Raw genomic sequence first — 15,219 nt, forward strand, 5'->3', positions numbered from 1 at the left:
CCCATAAACTCTCTGTACCTCACAGATCCCCATCTCCAGACAATCAACGGTGATAGTGAAAGCTACTTAGAATCCATCAAGCACCACAATTCCCTAGTCCACTGTAGCGAAGCTCCGCTAAGTCAAATTGAACCCTTTGATCGTGTTTATGAAAAAAAAAAATGAGATTCAGAAATGAATTGAGGAGGAGGCCTAGATATTTGGTGCTACAAGTTGATCAACCTCCAAGCACCCAATTGCAAACTAACGAAATGTACACCATGTTTAACTACAACTTACGAATGAACGGCATTATCCGATACCCGAAAAATGAATGTCCATGGCCATAGTCCATCAAAACACCAGCAGTTCCCCACCGTTGGATCTATTTTGGGCACCACTGACTTAGAAGGAATCGATAGTTTGTTAAGATTTTACGAATTGACTGATCTCGGTACTATCAACTAGAAGAAATCAAGACTTTTAAGTCATTTGGGATGTGACGCGGATCATGTTATTGATGACGAAAAATGGAAGATTATAAATTACAATAGAAAACTTCCAACTTTTGATAGTGGACCAATCCGATTCTTCAGGAACTCTACTGGTCAAAAGCCAGATATTGACCAAGGCTTAAATGTCAAACAGTTCTTAGAACTTAGCGAGGAAAGAACATGATATCTTTGGCACCACTATGAATTGGACACTATTGCACTAGGCTGTCTAATGTCTTTGAGAAAGGTAAAGCTCCTCCAGAATCTAGGGGTGAATATCGATTGTTTAATTCAAGAGTCTCTTCAAGAAACACGTTTTGAGAATAGTCTTATTTCCTTCTCGTCTAATATCAATTATCCTTTCAATAAAGAAGGTCAAAAATCAGCTATTGAAAACAGAATAATAAGAGTTGATGATTTACTCTATAGTCAGAATAGGCAAGCTCTTATGCAAATCTGTCACTTTTATCATCTCAATGATGAAAATGGCCCTGAAGTTCAAAATAATATTGAGTCGTTAAAATTCAAAATATTCAGATACTTTGGTATAAATAAGCTTCAGATTGAGAACACATTGAAATTAAATGTCCTATATGCTAGAGGCAAAAACCAAATCACTGATTACAAAACCATGCCATTGACCCCTGTTCCTAATTTGAGAGGTGAATTCTTTGGCAAAACCCCTAAAACTTTGCGGGAATTAAATGAGCTGAAATTGGACACAGAGAGAGTTCTTGAGGCACTTTTGGACTTTTATGGAATGCCATATGAAAAAGAGGATCTGTTGAATAAGAAGATATGGAAGGTCAAAATTGCATTGGGACTTAGGCAGATTGACGAAGCGTTTGGCTAATGATGTTGGAATGATTTTCGTTTTCACCATATTAATATATGCTTATCGGTTTTAGTGATTATTAGTAGTTCCTTTTTTTTTCTTTTTTTAATATTTGACTTTAATATAAGTTGGATCGATGATGTTGTTGATGGTTGTATAAATTTTTCTGGATGCGGAAGTTTAAATTATTCACATTATTGGCTTCAAGCAATAAAAGTAATGATTTTTGATTTGTCAAATGCATAGCTATGACTTCCAAATAGTTTAAAAAGGCTGTGTGGCCATCATCAGAAATATTCTGAAGGCATTATAAGCCATATAACTAACTTGATTCGGTATGCGCGAGCGGTTTTGTTTCGTGGAATACAAACTTCATTCTTTGTTACTACATTTTACTGCTCACAATTAAATTACTGTTAGTGAATCTTATCAGTATTATCAAGAATTTCTTTCTTACTATCGATTATTTTCCCTTCGTACTACGTGGATATAGGACTGGTTACCGTAAGAGCCGTTGAAAATTTGATTAAATAATGTTGTATGGCTGCCTTTACATTAAGAATGTTCGTGGATACCTGCTTCTCACAAAGATTATATTAAGATAACTGAAAAATCAAGGTAATTTCAAATACAAAAGCACAATATAAATATATATATATATACACCTGAGTTGATCAGATAGCTTCCAATTGAGCGGTGATTTCTTCCAACTCAGATTTGGCAGCCTGGTATTTTTCATTCAATTCCTCGTACTTCTTTTCCAAATCATCCTTTTCCGATTCCAAACTGGCAACTTTTCTTTCCAATTGTTCAGCTTTGATGTCAACTTCTCTCAATTTTTCAGTAGTTTCCTTCAAGTTCTTATCGGAGACTTCCAATTCTTCTTCCAATAATTGGTTTTTCTTAGTATAGTTTTCATTGTTGGTTTTTAAAGAAGTGGATTCCTCGGCATGAGTCTTCAATTCGGTCAATTGCTCTTCAAGTTTTTCAACTTCGGATTCCAAGTTTTCGTTCTTGACGGTCAAAGATTGAATGGAATGGTCTTTTTCAAGGTTTTCTTGTTCCAAGTCCTTGATACGAGATCCATGCTCATCAGCTTTCTCCATCCATTTTTCGGATTCAAGCTTCAAGTTGTTGATTTTCTGCAAACATTAATTGTTAGAATATACAATACACAACCAAATATGATTCCTCTTAATTCAATGATAATATCCACTTACTTCTTTAAGTTTGTCCATGATGAATAATTGAGTCAGTCAACCCTTAATCATCGATTCAGAGACTCACCAGGAAAGTTGGACAAAGAAAAAAAATCAAAAACAAAAACAAAAAAAAAAAAGACAAGCCAAACGAAAGCCCCGCGGCAATGGTGCACGGTTATGTAATAGCTTACAAAGAAAGAATCACCACAAACACCAGCTAGGCGTATTATATATAATCACTCGTTCATATTTTCTGACCCATTTCTCCAAAATAATAAACATAATCAAAAATCTATAAAATAAATCTACTAAATCATGGTACCTCAACACCTCAGACCAGAATTTAAACTAAAGACTTGCTTGTACTATTCGAACTGGTCGATATACTCCAAGAAGTTTACCCCAGATAAGCTTCCTTTCCATTTGATCACAAATCTATTCTATTCTTTCATGGACATTGATCCACACACTGGGGCAGTGATCCTTTCAGACAAGTGGGCAGATATTGAAGTTCCATTCAACAATGGTCAGGCCACATACAAAGGTTGTCTTCAATATCTACATCACTTCAAATCAAAGTATCGCCATTTGAAACTATCAATGTCAATTGGTGGTTGGAGTTTCCGAGATAATTTCAAGAATGGGATTTCCACTGATGAAAAGATTAATAATTTTGCTAACACTGCCATCAAATTTCTAACAGAGTACGGGTTTGATGGTATTGATCTAGATTTTGAATATCCGGAAAATGAACATGACGCTACTCAATACGTGAAGTTGGCTCAACGGTTGAGATCAATGTTGAAACAAATCGAAAATGAAAAACATTTATCCCCTGGCTCATTACTATTAACTTTGGCGATTCCAGCAATGCCAGAATCGCTTAGATTCTTCAAACTACATCACTTGGATCAATACGTTTCATTTTATAATGTCATGACCTATGATTTTGCCGGTAGTTGGTCAAACAAGGTACAACTTCCTGCCAACACTACAAGGTATTCTGGAGGAGAATGGTCAGTTAATGACACTGTCTCATATCTTTTGGAAAACAATCCCTCAATTTCGCCAAAGAAGTATATCCTAGGAGTTCCGGCGTACGGGAAGGTGTTCCGTAACGCCAAAGGATTACAATCGTCATTCAGTAATGTTGAAGACATGGATTTCAAGACAATCTTGAATACTTATTTGCAAGACCCTCAAGCTTGTCAAAATAAAATGCAGCAAGATTCAATTGTTCTTGTTACCAATTCTGGGAAAGATGTGGTTTGTTTCGATACTTTGCAGTCTGTTAGAAATAAGGCCCGAATCGTTGTCGATAATCGATTAGGAGGAATGATGTGGTGGGAAGCTTGCGGCGATGGTATAGGTGAGCATTCGTTGGTCAAAGCTTTTGTGTTCTCATTAGCCAATGGACCCGCAGATCTTGATGGCTCGATAAATAATGTGGATTATCGAGATAGTAAATATTTGAGCTTTAAATAGTTATAATTTTAAAGTACCTTCTATATAAGATAAAAAAAAAATAAGTCGTTATATGTATTATCCCTTCAAAAATAATAATAATAATAATAATAATAAATATATAAATGATAATCTCACAATCAATGCCCGTTTTTTCTTTTTTTTAATACGGGTTATTCAATTATATAAGCTCCGCTTATTACCGAAAGAATGAGTTTAAAAATAACAACAAAAAATAGGAATACATTCTATAGTCTTCCAATAGTTCACCTACCAAGTACTCACAACAACGAATCCATTTTAGAAAACACACTCAACACCGCAGCAATAACCTCCAATTGTAACTCTTTGTTACCCAATTCTTCAATCTCCTTATTGACCTCTTCTGCAACGTTTGCCCCGACTCCTAGACTACTTGTTTGGGACAAAAATGGATATTCGGAGTATTCGTTCAATAGTTCATCTGCTCTGGCAAACGCATTATCTCTTTGATCGTAATTCAAACGCACAAGAACATTTTCCAAAACATTGGCAGCAAAACAACCGCATACAAGACAGATAGATCTAAGCCATTTATAATCAACGTTCTCAGTAAAGAATTTGTTGTTGTTCAAAGCGGCGTTTCTGGCCACCAAAAGTGACAACACCCTCTTTTTTATCAGATCTTTGCATGTCAAATCCGCAACAGGATGGGTGGCCATATCAAACAACAAAAAGTTCTTTCTTTCAGTTCTTAATACCCCTTTATCGACCAATCCTTTAGCTAATCTTTCTCTGACTTGTTTTAATTGATAATTGATCTTCATTAAGTTCCAGGTTTCACCGGACAATAAATCAATCCATGTAGAAACACTCAAATGACCTTCATCATTTTTCATAAGTTTCAAAGTTTCATCTAACAACACTTCCCCAGTCAAAGAGTCATCAATCACCTCAATTAATCTTTCGTTCAACTCGAATCTTCTACGGGCTGGATCATTGAGCATTTGGATTTTACCACGGAACGCCAATTCCAAGATTATGCATCCACGTAAAGCATAAGAGATGTTATCATTCCAAAATGATAAGTATCCTTCTTTGTCCTTGATCCCCATGAGCAACACTTCTTCCATGAGCGTTAACAATGGGGCGCTTGAGTTCTGTTTTGATGTGTTCATGTCTTCTGGATCGTAAGCTATCTTGTGATCTTCATTGGTTCTGTCTGGCACCACCCCAGCGATGGAAGAAGCAGGGACTTTTGGAGACGCTGGCTGGGAAGAACCAGACAATTCCCCAGTGTTGGCGTTCTTAACACGACGACGTTGTAATCCTGACATGTTATTATCTTTTGATCTGGTAGGAGCTGTAATTTCTGATATGGGAAGGTATATGTTGTGTTTACTATATATATACTGTCTTGAAATTTTCACAATAAGACAGCGACACCAAACAAAAAAAAATGCAAACAACAACAAAAAAAAAAAACTAAAAAAAATTTAAGCTTCAATTGAGGAAATATCCAATTGGTAAGCTAATGCTGATTTAATAATACTAAGTCTCCCCTCCGGAACTGACCGTCCATCCAGGGTTAACCTCAAAAGATTGTTTCTGTTACGTTTTTTTTCTGCTTTCTCGTTGATCACGCATCCGTACATTCTGCCATTTTTTTTATCGTGGCAAAGTGATGAGGTGTGTGGGTTTGGCACATCTTGTTATTACGTACAATCAATAAATTACCACAAAACCTTTTCTTTCATTATAAGTGTATATACTTACTATTTGATATAGCTGCTATAGGAAAAGTGCAACAAAAAGCCATCGTCACAATGTTAGACTCATCCGATGCAAAAGAAGACAATCACGAGTCGCTCGGAGATATCAATGTCAATATCCATCTGGATTCCAAAGATGATTCTGCTTCCATCAGAAGTGGCAGCAGATCGGTTAATGAAGATGACGGGAACCCTATTATGATTGATGATCTGGCCAGTCCTCGGTCAGAGGAAAATATCCTGCTTTATACCGCGCCAATGGTTTCTCAGAGGGTATTCAAAACTTCAAATAGAATCCTTGAAGACATTCGATTTAACTTACACTTTTTGCTCAATAAGGATGATCCCATTAGTTTATTGAACTCCAAAACCATCAATTATGCTCATAGATTGGCAGGATGGAATGGAATTCCTCCTTATTCAATCCAATGCATTTCCAAAGATGTAGACTACTGCCCATACTATCAGAAATTCGATGCCCCCAGTTATGTGATCCATCGACTCAGATGCTTATTGGTCGATCATGATAACAATCCAAAAATGATACTGAAAAACAAGATATACCATTTAAACATAAAAATAAAGACAAATTTCAAGTCACATTTAGATAAATATCCCGATCCCAAATTGGCGTTCTTTCTTATTGAGAAAAAGGAGCTCTTTGAAAGGGATGTGAAGGACTTATATTCAATTGATAGTACTGAGGACTCATCGGAAGATTCATCTCTTGATGAGCAGCAAATGAGAGCGTTGAAGCAGTCAATACCAAAGATTATTGATTCTGCCACTTACTTGTCTTTTGATACCCAGACGTTATTACGTGTAGAAATTATCGAATCTGCATTTGGGAAAGATGATCTTGAGCTCTTTGAATTAGATGCTATCAAATCGTTAAATGCGGATTCTGGTAATATAAAGTTATCAAAGAGTACGCCAACTCAGTCAGATTGTTTTCATCATCTTTTCAAGATTTTGAAAAAACCTATAATTGACGACACTACGAAAAGCCAGGGTGGATTGCTATCTGCCAGTAAAGTCAGTTCACATATCTCAACCGAATTCTTGATAGAAAAGTTATGTTTCCAAGAAATTTCAAAAAAAGAATTGAAACCGGTGAATTATCGTGACTTTCGAAACGGTGATGGGAGAAAATTGATTAAGGATTGGTATTTGAGAATGATCACCGAAGCAATTTATTATGGGACCTTGACAAGTACTGGAGGAAAATCTCCATTTAAAGATCTTGGATTCAAACCACATATTTCCATTTTTTATAAAATCTTGAATGAAGAATATTCGCAAGAATCAATCACTTATGAGGTTGGTTATGATCTGAGCAAAAGCCAATTATCATTCAAAAGTGATGATTTCATTATATTATCGATATTTTCTTTCTACAGTGTCGGAACTATCATCAGAAACTACAAAATTTTATCACAGACCGACGGACCAAATGACCCAATCTATTTTCAAAGTATCACCAACGTATCGCGTTTGCTAACTCATAACTATTCGGCTAGTGAAGAATTGCAAACTTTTTTAGCTACAGAAGTCAGTAATGGTGTGTTAACTTTTGATGAAATCCAAAAATATTTTGATTGTTTGGGTATCAGGCATCATGAAGAATTGAGCAAATATAATTTGCTTCAATTTTACAAGTCTCTTGAAGATAATACCATCATTGAAGCGTATAAATTACTGTCAATTGGTAAAACTCTGTCACATGGTGAACTAAGCTCAGCATTGAAGCATATACAGATATTCAAAAAATCTAGCCAAATCCTCAATTTTATGCGCACCGAACTAATATCATTGAATGAAGCTTACAGAATCTTGGAAATTAGCGATCAAGTAGATGATGATACAGTTTTAATTGCTTACAATTTTAAAAAAGATGAGACTTATAATGAAGAATCCTTTGGTTTGCTTAATAAAGCGTTGGTTTCCATTGCAACTTATAGAAGATCTCATACTTTGCTAAATTTTCTGGAAGAAAATCTACCAATGTTTTTTGAAGCATTGATGCCTACCGATGAATCAGAAGATAGTATTTATAAGTTTTTAAACCTCGAAAAATATGCTAGTGACTTTCAGGTTTTAACAATTATGGATCAGTATTTTGCAGGGGAAAATGAGGCAATCAAGCAAAACTTGTTAGGCTATGAAATCGACGATCCTCATAATTTCACTAATTTGGATAATTTCAAAAGAATTAGAATCTACTTGCGATTGCTTAATCATTATAGGGACTCACGGTTGATCAGGCTATATTTAGAAAAAGGTAGAATACCTCCCGATGCTATTCCTTTAGACCATTGGCCTGCTGGTTTGAATAACATTGGTAACACTTGTTATTTGAATTCTTTATTGCAATTTTACTTTGTTATTAAGCCATTGAGAGACCAGGTGTTGGAGTTCCATAAAAGCTACCCATCTTCATACAATGCTGAAATTGCTAATAATGCAACTTTTAAAAATAGGCGGATTGGTGGTAGAGAGTTGAGTTTGAAAGAAGTTGAAAGGTCGTATCAATTGACTTACCAATTGAGAAATTTGTTTAATGATATGATTTATGCAAAGACCAGGGATATCATTCCAACCAAGGAATTGGCATATTTGGCATTTAGTCCAATGATTCAGGAGGTAGAGTTTGAGTCCAAAATTCTTCCAGAAATTGATAATAATGATGATGGTGGCAATAATAATCTGGACAATGATAAAGATGATAATATTACAGAATTATATAATAATGCCACCACAACTGATAATGATAATAGCGAGGATCTTCTTGATCTTCTTGATAAAGATGATAATGATGATGATATTGTTATTATGAATAAGGCAAAAACTTCCGAAGACAAGGTTTTATCGAGCATTGAAACTGCGTCACTTTCAAGCCAAAGTGATGATACTTCATTCATTGAGAATGTCAAGGAAAAAAATGCTGCTGATCATATTGAAACAGATAAATCTTGCCATTCAAACGATCATAATTCGGCAGCGGTTGCCAAGATAAGTTTTGACCAATTGGTAAATACTTTGGAAATAGGCAGACAACAAGATGTCACCGAATGTATTGAAAATGTTTTATTCCAACTTGAAGCATCTTTGGATCCAATTAACCTCAGCAGTGATGGTGAACAATACGATTTGATTAAGAAGATGTTTTATGGTAAAACCAAACAAATCTTGACTCCTTGCAAGAATCCAGATAATAAGAGATTGAAAACTGAAAGATTTTTGAATTTGTTTGTCAACGTCAATGACAAGCCAAAGGATATTTATGATGCATTGGATGATTCATTCAAGGAAGACGACATGACTTTGGAAGGAAATGAGCAAGTAAAGCGATCTATAGTGATCACGGAATTACCTGATGTGTTACATATCCAAATCCAAAGAGTACAATATGATATCGCCAGAGGCATGGCCGTGAAATCAATCCAACCATTACCACTACATGAAACTATTTACTTGGATAGATATATGGAGAATAATACCTTGGGTTTCTTGAGTAAAAAGCAAGAACATGCCAAAAATAGGGAAGAGTTGAAATCTTTGAAAAAACAGTTGGAGTCAATGACTAGTAAAGGCACCAATGGTTTGACGGTGCTTGAGGCGTTAGTGACAACTAAAAAGTTCCTTGAAAGTGATAATATGAACAAAATTGGATTTGCGGTAAAACCTACCACTATCATTACCCTTGAAAAGCAAATTGAAGAGTTCAAAAAGAAAAAAGAATTCATCCAATCGCGAATTTCGGAATTGGATGCCAAAATTGATTCGCACTTTGACATTCCAGAATATCAGAAGTTGGGATACGAACTCTTTGCCCTCTTTATCCATCGAGGGGAGGCAAGCTATGGTCATTATTGGGTTTATATCAAAGATCCAGTTAGGAATATTTATCGTAAATACAATGATGAAACAGTTACTGAAGTTAAATTGGAAGAGGTGTTGAATTTCAGTGAGGGAAACACGGCAACTCCATATTTTGTGGTGTATGCTAAAAAGAACTTCTTTACTGAAGGAATCGAGCCTTTGAAGAGAATTATTGATTAGTGATTAGTGTTGACTATCGTGTTTGGTCCATTAAATTTATGTCACGGTATTCCTGTTTGGTATAATTTTGATAGTACAGTTTATAGAAATATTAATATTTGGTTATATCCCTCTCACTTTCCGCTTTGGTGTTTGTATTATTTTTGTGAGAGAATACTTACTCCAAATACTCCATGATCAGGCCCAAAAGACCCATGTCAATGGTGCATGCCTGGTTAAGAGCGTGTAGACGTTATTCTCTCTCTCTCTCTTTTTTTTTTTTTGTTGTGTGTTTTTTGTGTAATTAAGTACCTGATCATATCGTTAACTAACGCATCTTCCAACGAATATATATAAAATAACATTCAATCAGAAATGAGTGATCCATCGAAATTCTTATCAGGTATCAGGGGCGAGCGTGTTGTTGTGAAGTTGCATTCAGGAATAGAATATAAAGGCCGTTTGCAAAGCATTGACAGCTTCATGAACATTGTGTTGCACGATTCAAGCGAACATATCAACAATAATTTGACTCATAAATATAACGACATGTTCATTAGAGGTAATAATGGTGAGTATTATGATCTTTTTACTATCATTTGACGGTGATTTTTTCCCCCCGTTTATGTTGTGGTTTAATCTACTTCTTTTTTCTTTTTTTTTTTTTTTGATAGGTTATAGGTAGGGGGTTCCACGATACTAACCATTACTTCCAGTCTTATACATAAGTGCTGATTGATTTGCTGTTGCTGTTGTTATTTCTATGGGTTCTGCTACGCTGTATATTATTCTTATTCTTATTCTTACTATTTTTCATTATTGGATGATGAATATAACACTTTAACGATGATAAATGACCATATTATATACGTATAACATGTAATTCACATCATCATCCATTCCACTCGGAAATGTGTTTGAACTTCTCCTCGCCTATTCTTCTCACCATCGCCCTATTCTGGAAATACGTCTTTTTCCAATTCATTATCTCTGTGGTGGAATATGGTCCATAGATGTTTTCTTTGGTAGTCCATTTGAATTCCCAAACTTTATCATTCACCAAAGGATCTTCCACCTCATCAAATTTTCTTTTAGTGCCTGTGGGGTTCTGGTGGGTATTTGATTTTCCGGTCTTGTAATCCTCGCCAGTTTCTTCTTTATACTTCCTCATTAGCTCTTCTTTTGACAAATCATAAATATTGTTAAACCCTCCTTTATCTATAATTGAATTGATTATCCCCGTTACTTCACTAGTTCTATTCTTAATGGATCGGAGCTGAGCTTCATCTTCCTCACTCATCTGTAGCTTTTTTCTCGCTTTCCGGGGATTAGCCTTCTTGATAATTTTTTGAGAATCAGCGTAATACCGTTGTAACATTTCCTCTGGGGTTTCTGCTACCGTCAAATGATCAATAAGTTTCCTTAATAAAGTCTCTAGGGGCTCGGATTTCACATTTTTACGTTGCTCAAGCTCTCGTAGTTTACGAGCCTCTTCTGCTTTTTTGGCCTTATCGATATCCGATTTCTTGATCCCTTTCAACCAATCATCTTGGGCTTTCTCCTCTTCATCCTCACTTTCGTACCTTATAAAATGCTCATTTTCATCAAATCTCCCCTCTTTCAATTCTTCTTTTAACCCAAAGGATGTAAACTTTATTTCTTTATCGCTTTGATCACTTTTGTTTTCATCGTCACTTTGGATAAATTCTTTTTCTCCGCCAAATCTATCATCTAACCCAACTTCATTCTCTCTAGTTCCATATTGATCATCTGCTTCATCTTCATTAAGTTCATTTTCAAATTTTTCAATGTCTAACAACTTGACAGCATTATTAGTAATATCTTCTCCTTTTCCTTCTTCTTCTTCTTCTTCTTCTGTCTCTTTGGTTTGTACTTTATCTGGTTTTTGTTCATCATCCAGATCAGCAAACATATCATCGTCCGAATCTTGTACTTTAATATCTTCTGGCCCTGATTTTTCTTCATCTGATGAATCAACATCGTTAGCAATTATCCTCTTCTTGGTGGTCTTTTTGGTGCTTCTAAACCCTTCAGTCGCTTCGAGAAACTCGTTTTCCTCTGTCTCTTGTTCTTCATCATTATCAGATCTTTTCAATGCCCAAGGATTCGAGGCACTCAATTGAGATTTCATTATTATTATTATTGTTATTTCGAATTTGTCTGATTCTATCAATACTTAAAGCCTGCTGTCTGTATCCATAAATATTCACGTAAACAGAGAAGAAAGAACGAAAAAAAAAAATTATTAAAGTTCCCTCGGTCTTATTTTTTTCTGTCTATTCCAGAAACACATTGCGATTTCTAATCATTTATATTAACGAAAGAAAGATAAATAAGTCATCTCATCTTTAATTATATTGTAACTGAGACACTCCCTCCCTAATTGCACCGCAAACAACCACTGTCAAGACTTATAAGGTGATGAGGGTTGATATCAGGCGAATGTACCGATCAGAAGGGACTAACAAAACTAATAAGCAGCAGTGGTTTTTCGCCGCATTATTATACACTTTTTTCAGGTGAAATACAGACTTATAATTGTGTTCATATTGTTGATTATGCTGCTATCTATTGTACTACTATTAATTATACTATTATTATTACGGCTGTCAGAATTGGTACTGCCGCTACGACATTCTTCCAATTTCATGATCCATAATTGGGAGGAATCATTGATTGGCCAAATCAAGTTAGCACAATATACAATAATAAAAGTTTTACCTGTTTGGGATAGCAGGAATATCGTCAGAGTAGCCAATTCGCTGACATAGCAACAATTTTGATGAGTTGTCCCTGTTTTTGTAGATAGTCTGGGATAATAAGCAGCTAAGGAGCTTTCAAAATAAGACAATAACCCCCCTGTAGCGATTGTCAAGTATGAAACAGTCTATCTTTAAGTGATTGGGCTAGCTTCTTTAACTTTAATGAGTTCCTGGCATGTATATAAGACAATAATCAATAATCAATCTGTATAAGATTATTTGCTGCTGACATGAGAGTAAATAAAGTGGCAAATGAGATGGTAATGAAAGATACTATAGTATGTAATAGTGTCTTTCATATATATGAGCATATATGCTGAGATTCCCACCCCCTCCTTTCTATGGGAAGATAATAAAGATCAGTTTAATGTTAAAAAAGTGGAAGAGCAAAGAGGTAATACCCAAATATCGGTGAAACTGGCTTTTTTCTTTCAATAAGAGGGACAAAACCAATTGGCACTGTTTTAGAAGTTGGTAACGCATTAGCCCCTGAAAACTTAGCGATTCAAGTGATTAAAGAAACCAATTAAAATAACATATAAAACTCAAGAAAAGATCCCACCAAACTTTGTCCCTCAAAAAGAGGAAACAAAGTTATCCAACCCCTGGACTATCCTTTCCATCTGTAATATAGATGGAACACAGAGCATAGCCCAGTCTTTTCTTGTTTTAAGAGATAATGAATATATATTCTTATATAGAAAGAGATTAAAAGGTAGCATAAAGATAATCAGAGCGTGAATAATCTTTATGAACGAGTAAGTTTGAAAGGATAAAATTATTAAAGTCACCTCCAGATAGAATTTGGTATTTCTCGCTCCAATCCCCTAACAGGAAACTTGGGAACCTCCAAGACAGTTGGAGCATGGATTACCAAATAATGTGTTCCACTGGGTTTACAGAAGAACCTCTATGAGACCATTAAGGACTTCTATGGGTCTTCTAATATTCCTGTCATTAGAAAACCGTTGTTGGGTCGTTCCTTTCAAAGTTTACCGAAAACGTAGAGAAATTTGTCCAACTTCCGGCGAACAATTTTATTGAAAACCTGACTTCAGGGTACCCCTAAAATGCGACGAACGCGTCTGGTTTGCTAAAAAAAAAAAAATAGAAAATTGTTTTCGCGATGTATGTATCACCACATGACTAAAACACTGCTTTATAATCCTTAAATTAAAATATCTACACCAGTTGATGGTGCCAGAGATGATGTCGAAGATGATGTCGAAGATGATGCTGATCATGACTCTCCTGTTTCTTCAGAAAGTGAAGCACCTCCTGACCCAAAAATTGTGACAGATACAGTTGATATCGATGTGTTTCCAGGAACAGTAAGGAATGTTCCAAGGCAAGCTGTCGTAAGCAACGACTATGAGAGTACCTTGTTGTTATTAGATATCATGTACTGTTGCTCTCCTTTCCTTTTGAAGGGTGTGGGTGTCCACCATCATTTATACACATGGACGGCTGCCTTAGCTACTTGGAATAAAAGCAACTCAAAAAGTACAAACAAGTCACTTCTTTGAAGAGTCGGTGGCAGAAATTGGTTGATAACTTTGCGCCGCTTTTACGTTCGGACAGAACAGAAACTGGTTTGAGTTCTGGGACTATTTTCCCAGAGTTATTCGATTTATACAAATCTATTGTTGACAAAGAAAAGGATTCCCAAGCGGTAGTCGATGCTTATCTTGAACAGAGAGCAGAGGATAATCGAGCTAGAAAAAGAAGAGCTCCAGTGCCGCCTGACCAAATGCGGTACATTGAAGAAAGGCTAGCGCCGCAAAGAGGGCCGAGACAAAGACGAGGACAAAATAATACTGAAAGAACACCAGCAGAATCTAGCACAGCAGAATCTAGCACAGCACAATCTGGCACAACAGAATCTGGCACAGCACAATCTCGTACAACTCCTTACAGAAATCGCTCCTCAAGATCTTCCTCAGGATCCTTTTCGACTCGTTTTTCACGATTGAGCTCCCCTGGTTTTCTGCCACGGGCGACCGAAACAGCTGCAGATCCTTTCGAGTCTCAAGCTACTTCTGTCTTGAGAAACCTCAACAACTTCATTCAGAATTCTGCGGAACAAATTCAAAATCATAGGGAAATGGTTTCCGTTGAAGAATTATCTAGAAAGGTGGGGATTCTTACCGTTGCTTTGGGAGGAACTGAAAAAAGACTCCCAAAAATTAAAGAAAATACTCAAGAATTCAAGGAGAAAATGAACGACCTTGGCGATATGAAAAGAAAAATTGATTTGATAGCTACATTAATGGCAAACAATTTGAAAAATTCGTGATCTGTATAATGCTAAATGCATCTTTTTATAAAATTGTATGTAATGAATCAGTCACAACCATTCCAAATCATCCTCCTCTTCACTATTTTCTTCATCAAGTGAACTGTTATCTGCAGCAATATCATTACCAACTCCAAATTTGGGAATAAAGTTTGCAGGCGGGTTTGTTTGTAATAAAGAGCACGTTGATGCTTCAGGAGTACACCCGAAAGAATATCTGTCCATAGACAGGTCATTGTTTCAAATGTTATGTCGAAGAAATAAGAGGAATTAATTACGGTGGTGGTAATTTATGATTGCACTTTTTTTTTTTGTATTTTGCATCATTTCTGGAAAAAAGAAATAAAAATGGCAATTTATCTTCTTTTATAATA

At 35.8% G+C, this 15,219-nt stretch overlaps 9 protein-coding genes across 9 annotated transcripts; 6 read left to right on the plus strand and 3 right to left on the minus strand. All coding sequences in view use genetic code 12, as the record gives it.

Annotated features, from left to right (window-relative positions):
* Nucleotides 1-309: 309 nt before the first annotated feature.
* On the plus strand, nt 310-657 carry DASC09_009140 (uncharacterized protein; the record flags this gene model as incomplete). Its single annotated transcript, XM_064994517.1, has 2 exons — nt 310-404; nt 468-657. The coding sequence occupies 2 exons, from the start codon at nt 310-312 to the stop codon at nt 655-657; spliced, it is 285 nt and encodes a 94-aa protein (XP_064850589.1).
* Nucleotides 658-705: 48 nt separating this feature from the next.
* DASC09_009150 (uncharacterized protein) lies at nt 706-1,326 on the plus strand (the record flags this gene model as incomplete). The annotated part of the gene is made up of 1 exon (XM_064994518.1): nt 706-1,326. The coding sequence occupies one exon, from the start codon at nt 706-708 to the stop codon at nt 1,324-1,326; it is 621 nt and encodes a 206-aa protein (XP_064850590.1).
* A 656-nt stretch (nt 1,327-1,982) lies between these two features.
* DASC09_009160 (tropomyosin) lies at nt 1,983-2,546 on the minus strand (the record flags this gene model as incomplete). Its single annotated transcript, XM_064994519.1, has 2 exons — nt 1,983-2,450; nt 2,529-2,546. 2 exons carry the CDS (start codon nt 2,544-2,546, stop codon nt 1,983-1,985), a joined length of 486 nt encoding a protein of 161 aa, XP_064850591.1.
* A 279-nt stretch (nt 2,547-2,825) lies between these two features.
* On the plus strand, nt 2,826-3,995 carry CTS2 (putative chitinase; the record flags this gene model as incomplete). The annotated part of the gene is made up of 1 exon (XM_064994520.1): nt 2,826-3,995. The coding sequence occupies one exon, from the start codon at nt 2,826-2,828 to the stop codon at nt 3,993-3,995; it is 1,170 nt and encodes a 389-aa protein (XP_064850592.1).
* Nucleotides 3,996-4,255: 260 nt separating this feature from the next.
* VPS74 (Vps74p) lies at nt 4,256-5,290 on the minus strand (the record flags this gene model as incomplete). The annotated part of the gene is made up of 1 exon (XM_064994521.1): nt 4,256-5,290. The coding sequence occupies one exon, from the start codon at nt 5,288-5,290 to the stop codon at nt 4,256-4,258; it is 1,035 nt and encodes a 344-aa protein (XP_064850593.1).
* Nucleotides 5,291-5,779: 489 nt separating this feature from the next.
* UBP2 (ubiquitin-specific protease UBP2) lies at nt 5,780-9,787 on the plus strand (the record flags this gene model as incomplete). The annotated part of the gene is made up of 1 exon (XM_064994522.1): nt 5,780-9,787. One exon carries the CDS (start codon nt 5,780-5,782, stop codon nt 9,785-9,787), a length of 4,008 nt encoding a protein of 1,335 aa, XP_064850594.1.
* Nucleotides 9,788-10,141: 354 nt separating this feature from the next.
* On the plus strand, nt 10,142-10,505 carry LSM6 (U4/U6-U5 snRNP complex subunit LSM6; the record flags this gene model as incomplete). Its single annotated transcript, XM_064994523.1, has 2 exons — nt 10,142-10,337; nt 10,483-10,505. The coding sequence occupies 2 exons, from the start codon at nt 10,142-10,144 to the stop codon at nt 10,503-10,505; spliced, it is 219 nt and encodes a 72-aa protein (XP_064850595.1).
* Nucleotides 10,506-10,658: 153 nt separating this feature from the next.
* Nucleotides 10,659-11,918, minus strand: LIN1 (U5 snRNP complex subunit LIN1; the record flags this gene model as incomplete). The annotated part of the gene is made up of 1 exon (XM_064994524.1): nt 10,659-11,918. One exon carries the CDS (start codon nt 11,916-11,918, stop codon nt 10,659-10,661), a length of 1,260 nt encoding a protein of 419 aa, XP_064850596.1.
* Nucleotides 11,919-13,299: 1,381 nt separating this feature from the next.
* On the plus strand, nt 13,300-14,845 carry DASC09_009220 (uncharacterized protein; the record flags this gene model as incomplete). The annotated part of the gene is made up of 4 exons (XM_064994525.1): nt 13,300-13,307; nt 13,337-13,356; nt 13,741-13,880; nt 14,054-14,845. The coding sequence occupies 4 exons, from the start codon at nt 13,300-13,302 to the stop codon at nt 14,843-14,845; spliced, it is 960 nt and encodes a 319-aa protein (XP_064850597.1).
* Nucleotides 14,846-15,219: the final 374 nt, after the last annotated feature.

The sequence above is a fragment of the Saccharomycopsis crataegensis genome (assembly GCF_037102585.1).
Source record: "Saccharomycopsis crataegensis DNA, jcf7180000000073, whole genome shotgun sequence".
Lineage (NCBI taxonomy): Eukaryota > Fungi > Ascomycota > Saccharomycetes > Ascoideales > Saccharomycopsidaceae > Saccharomycopsis > Saccharomycopsis crataegensis.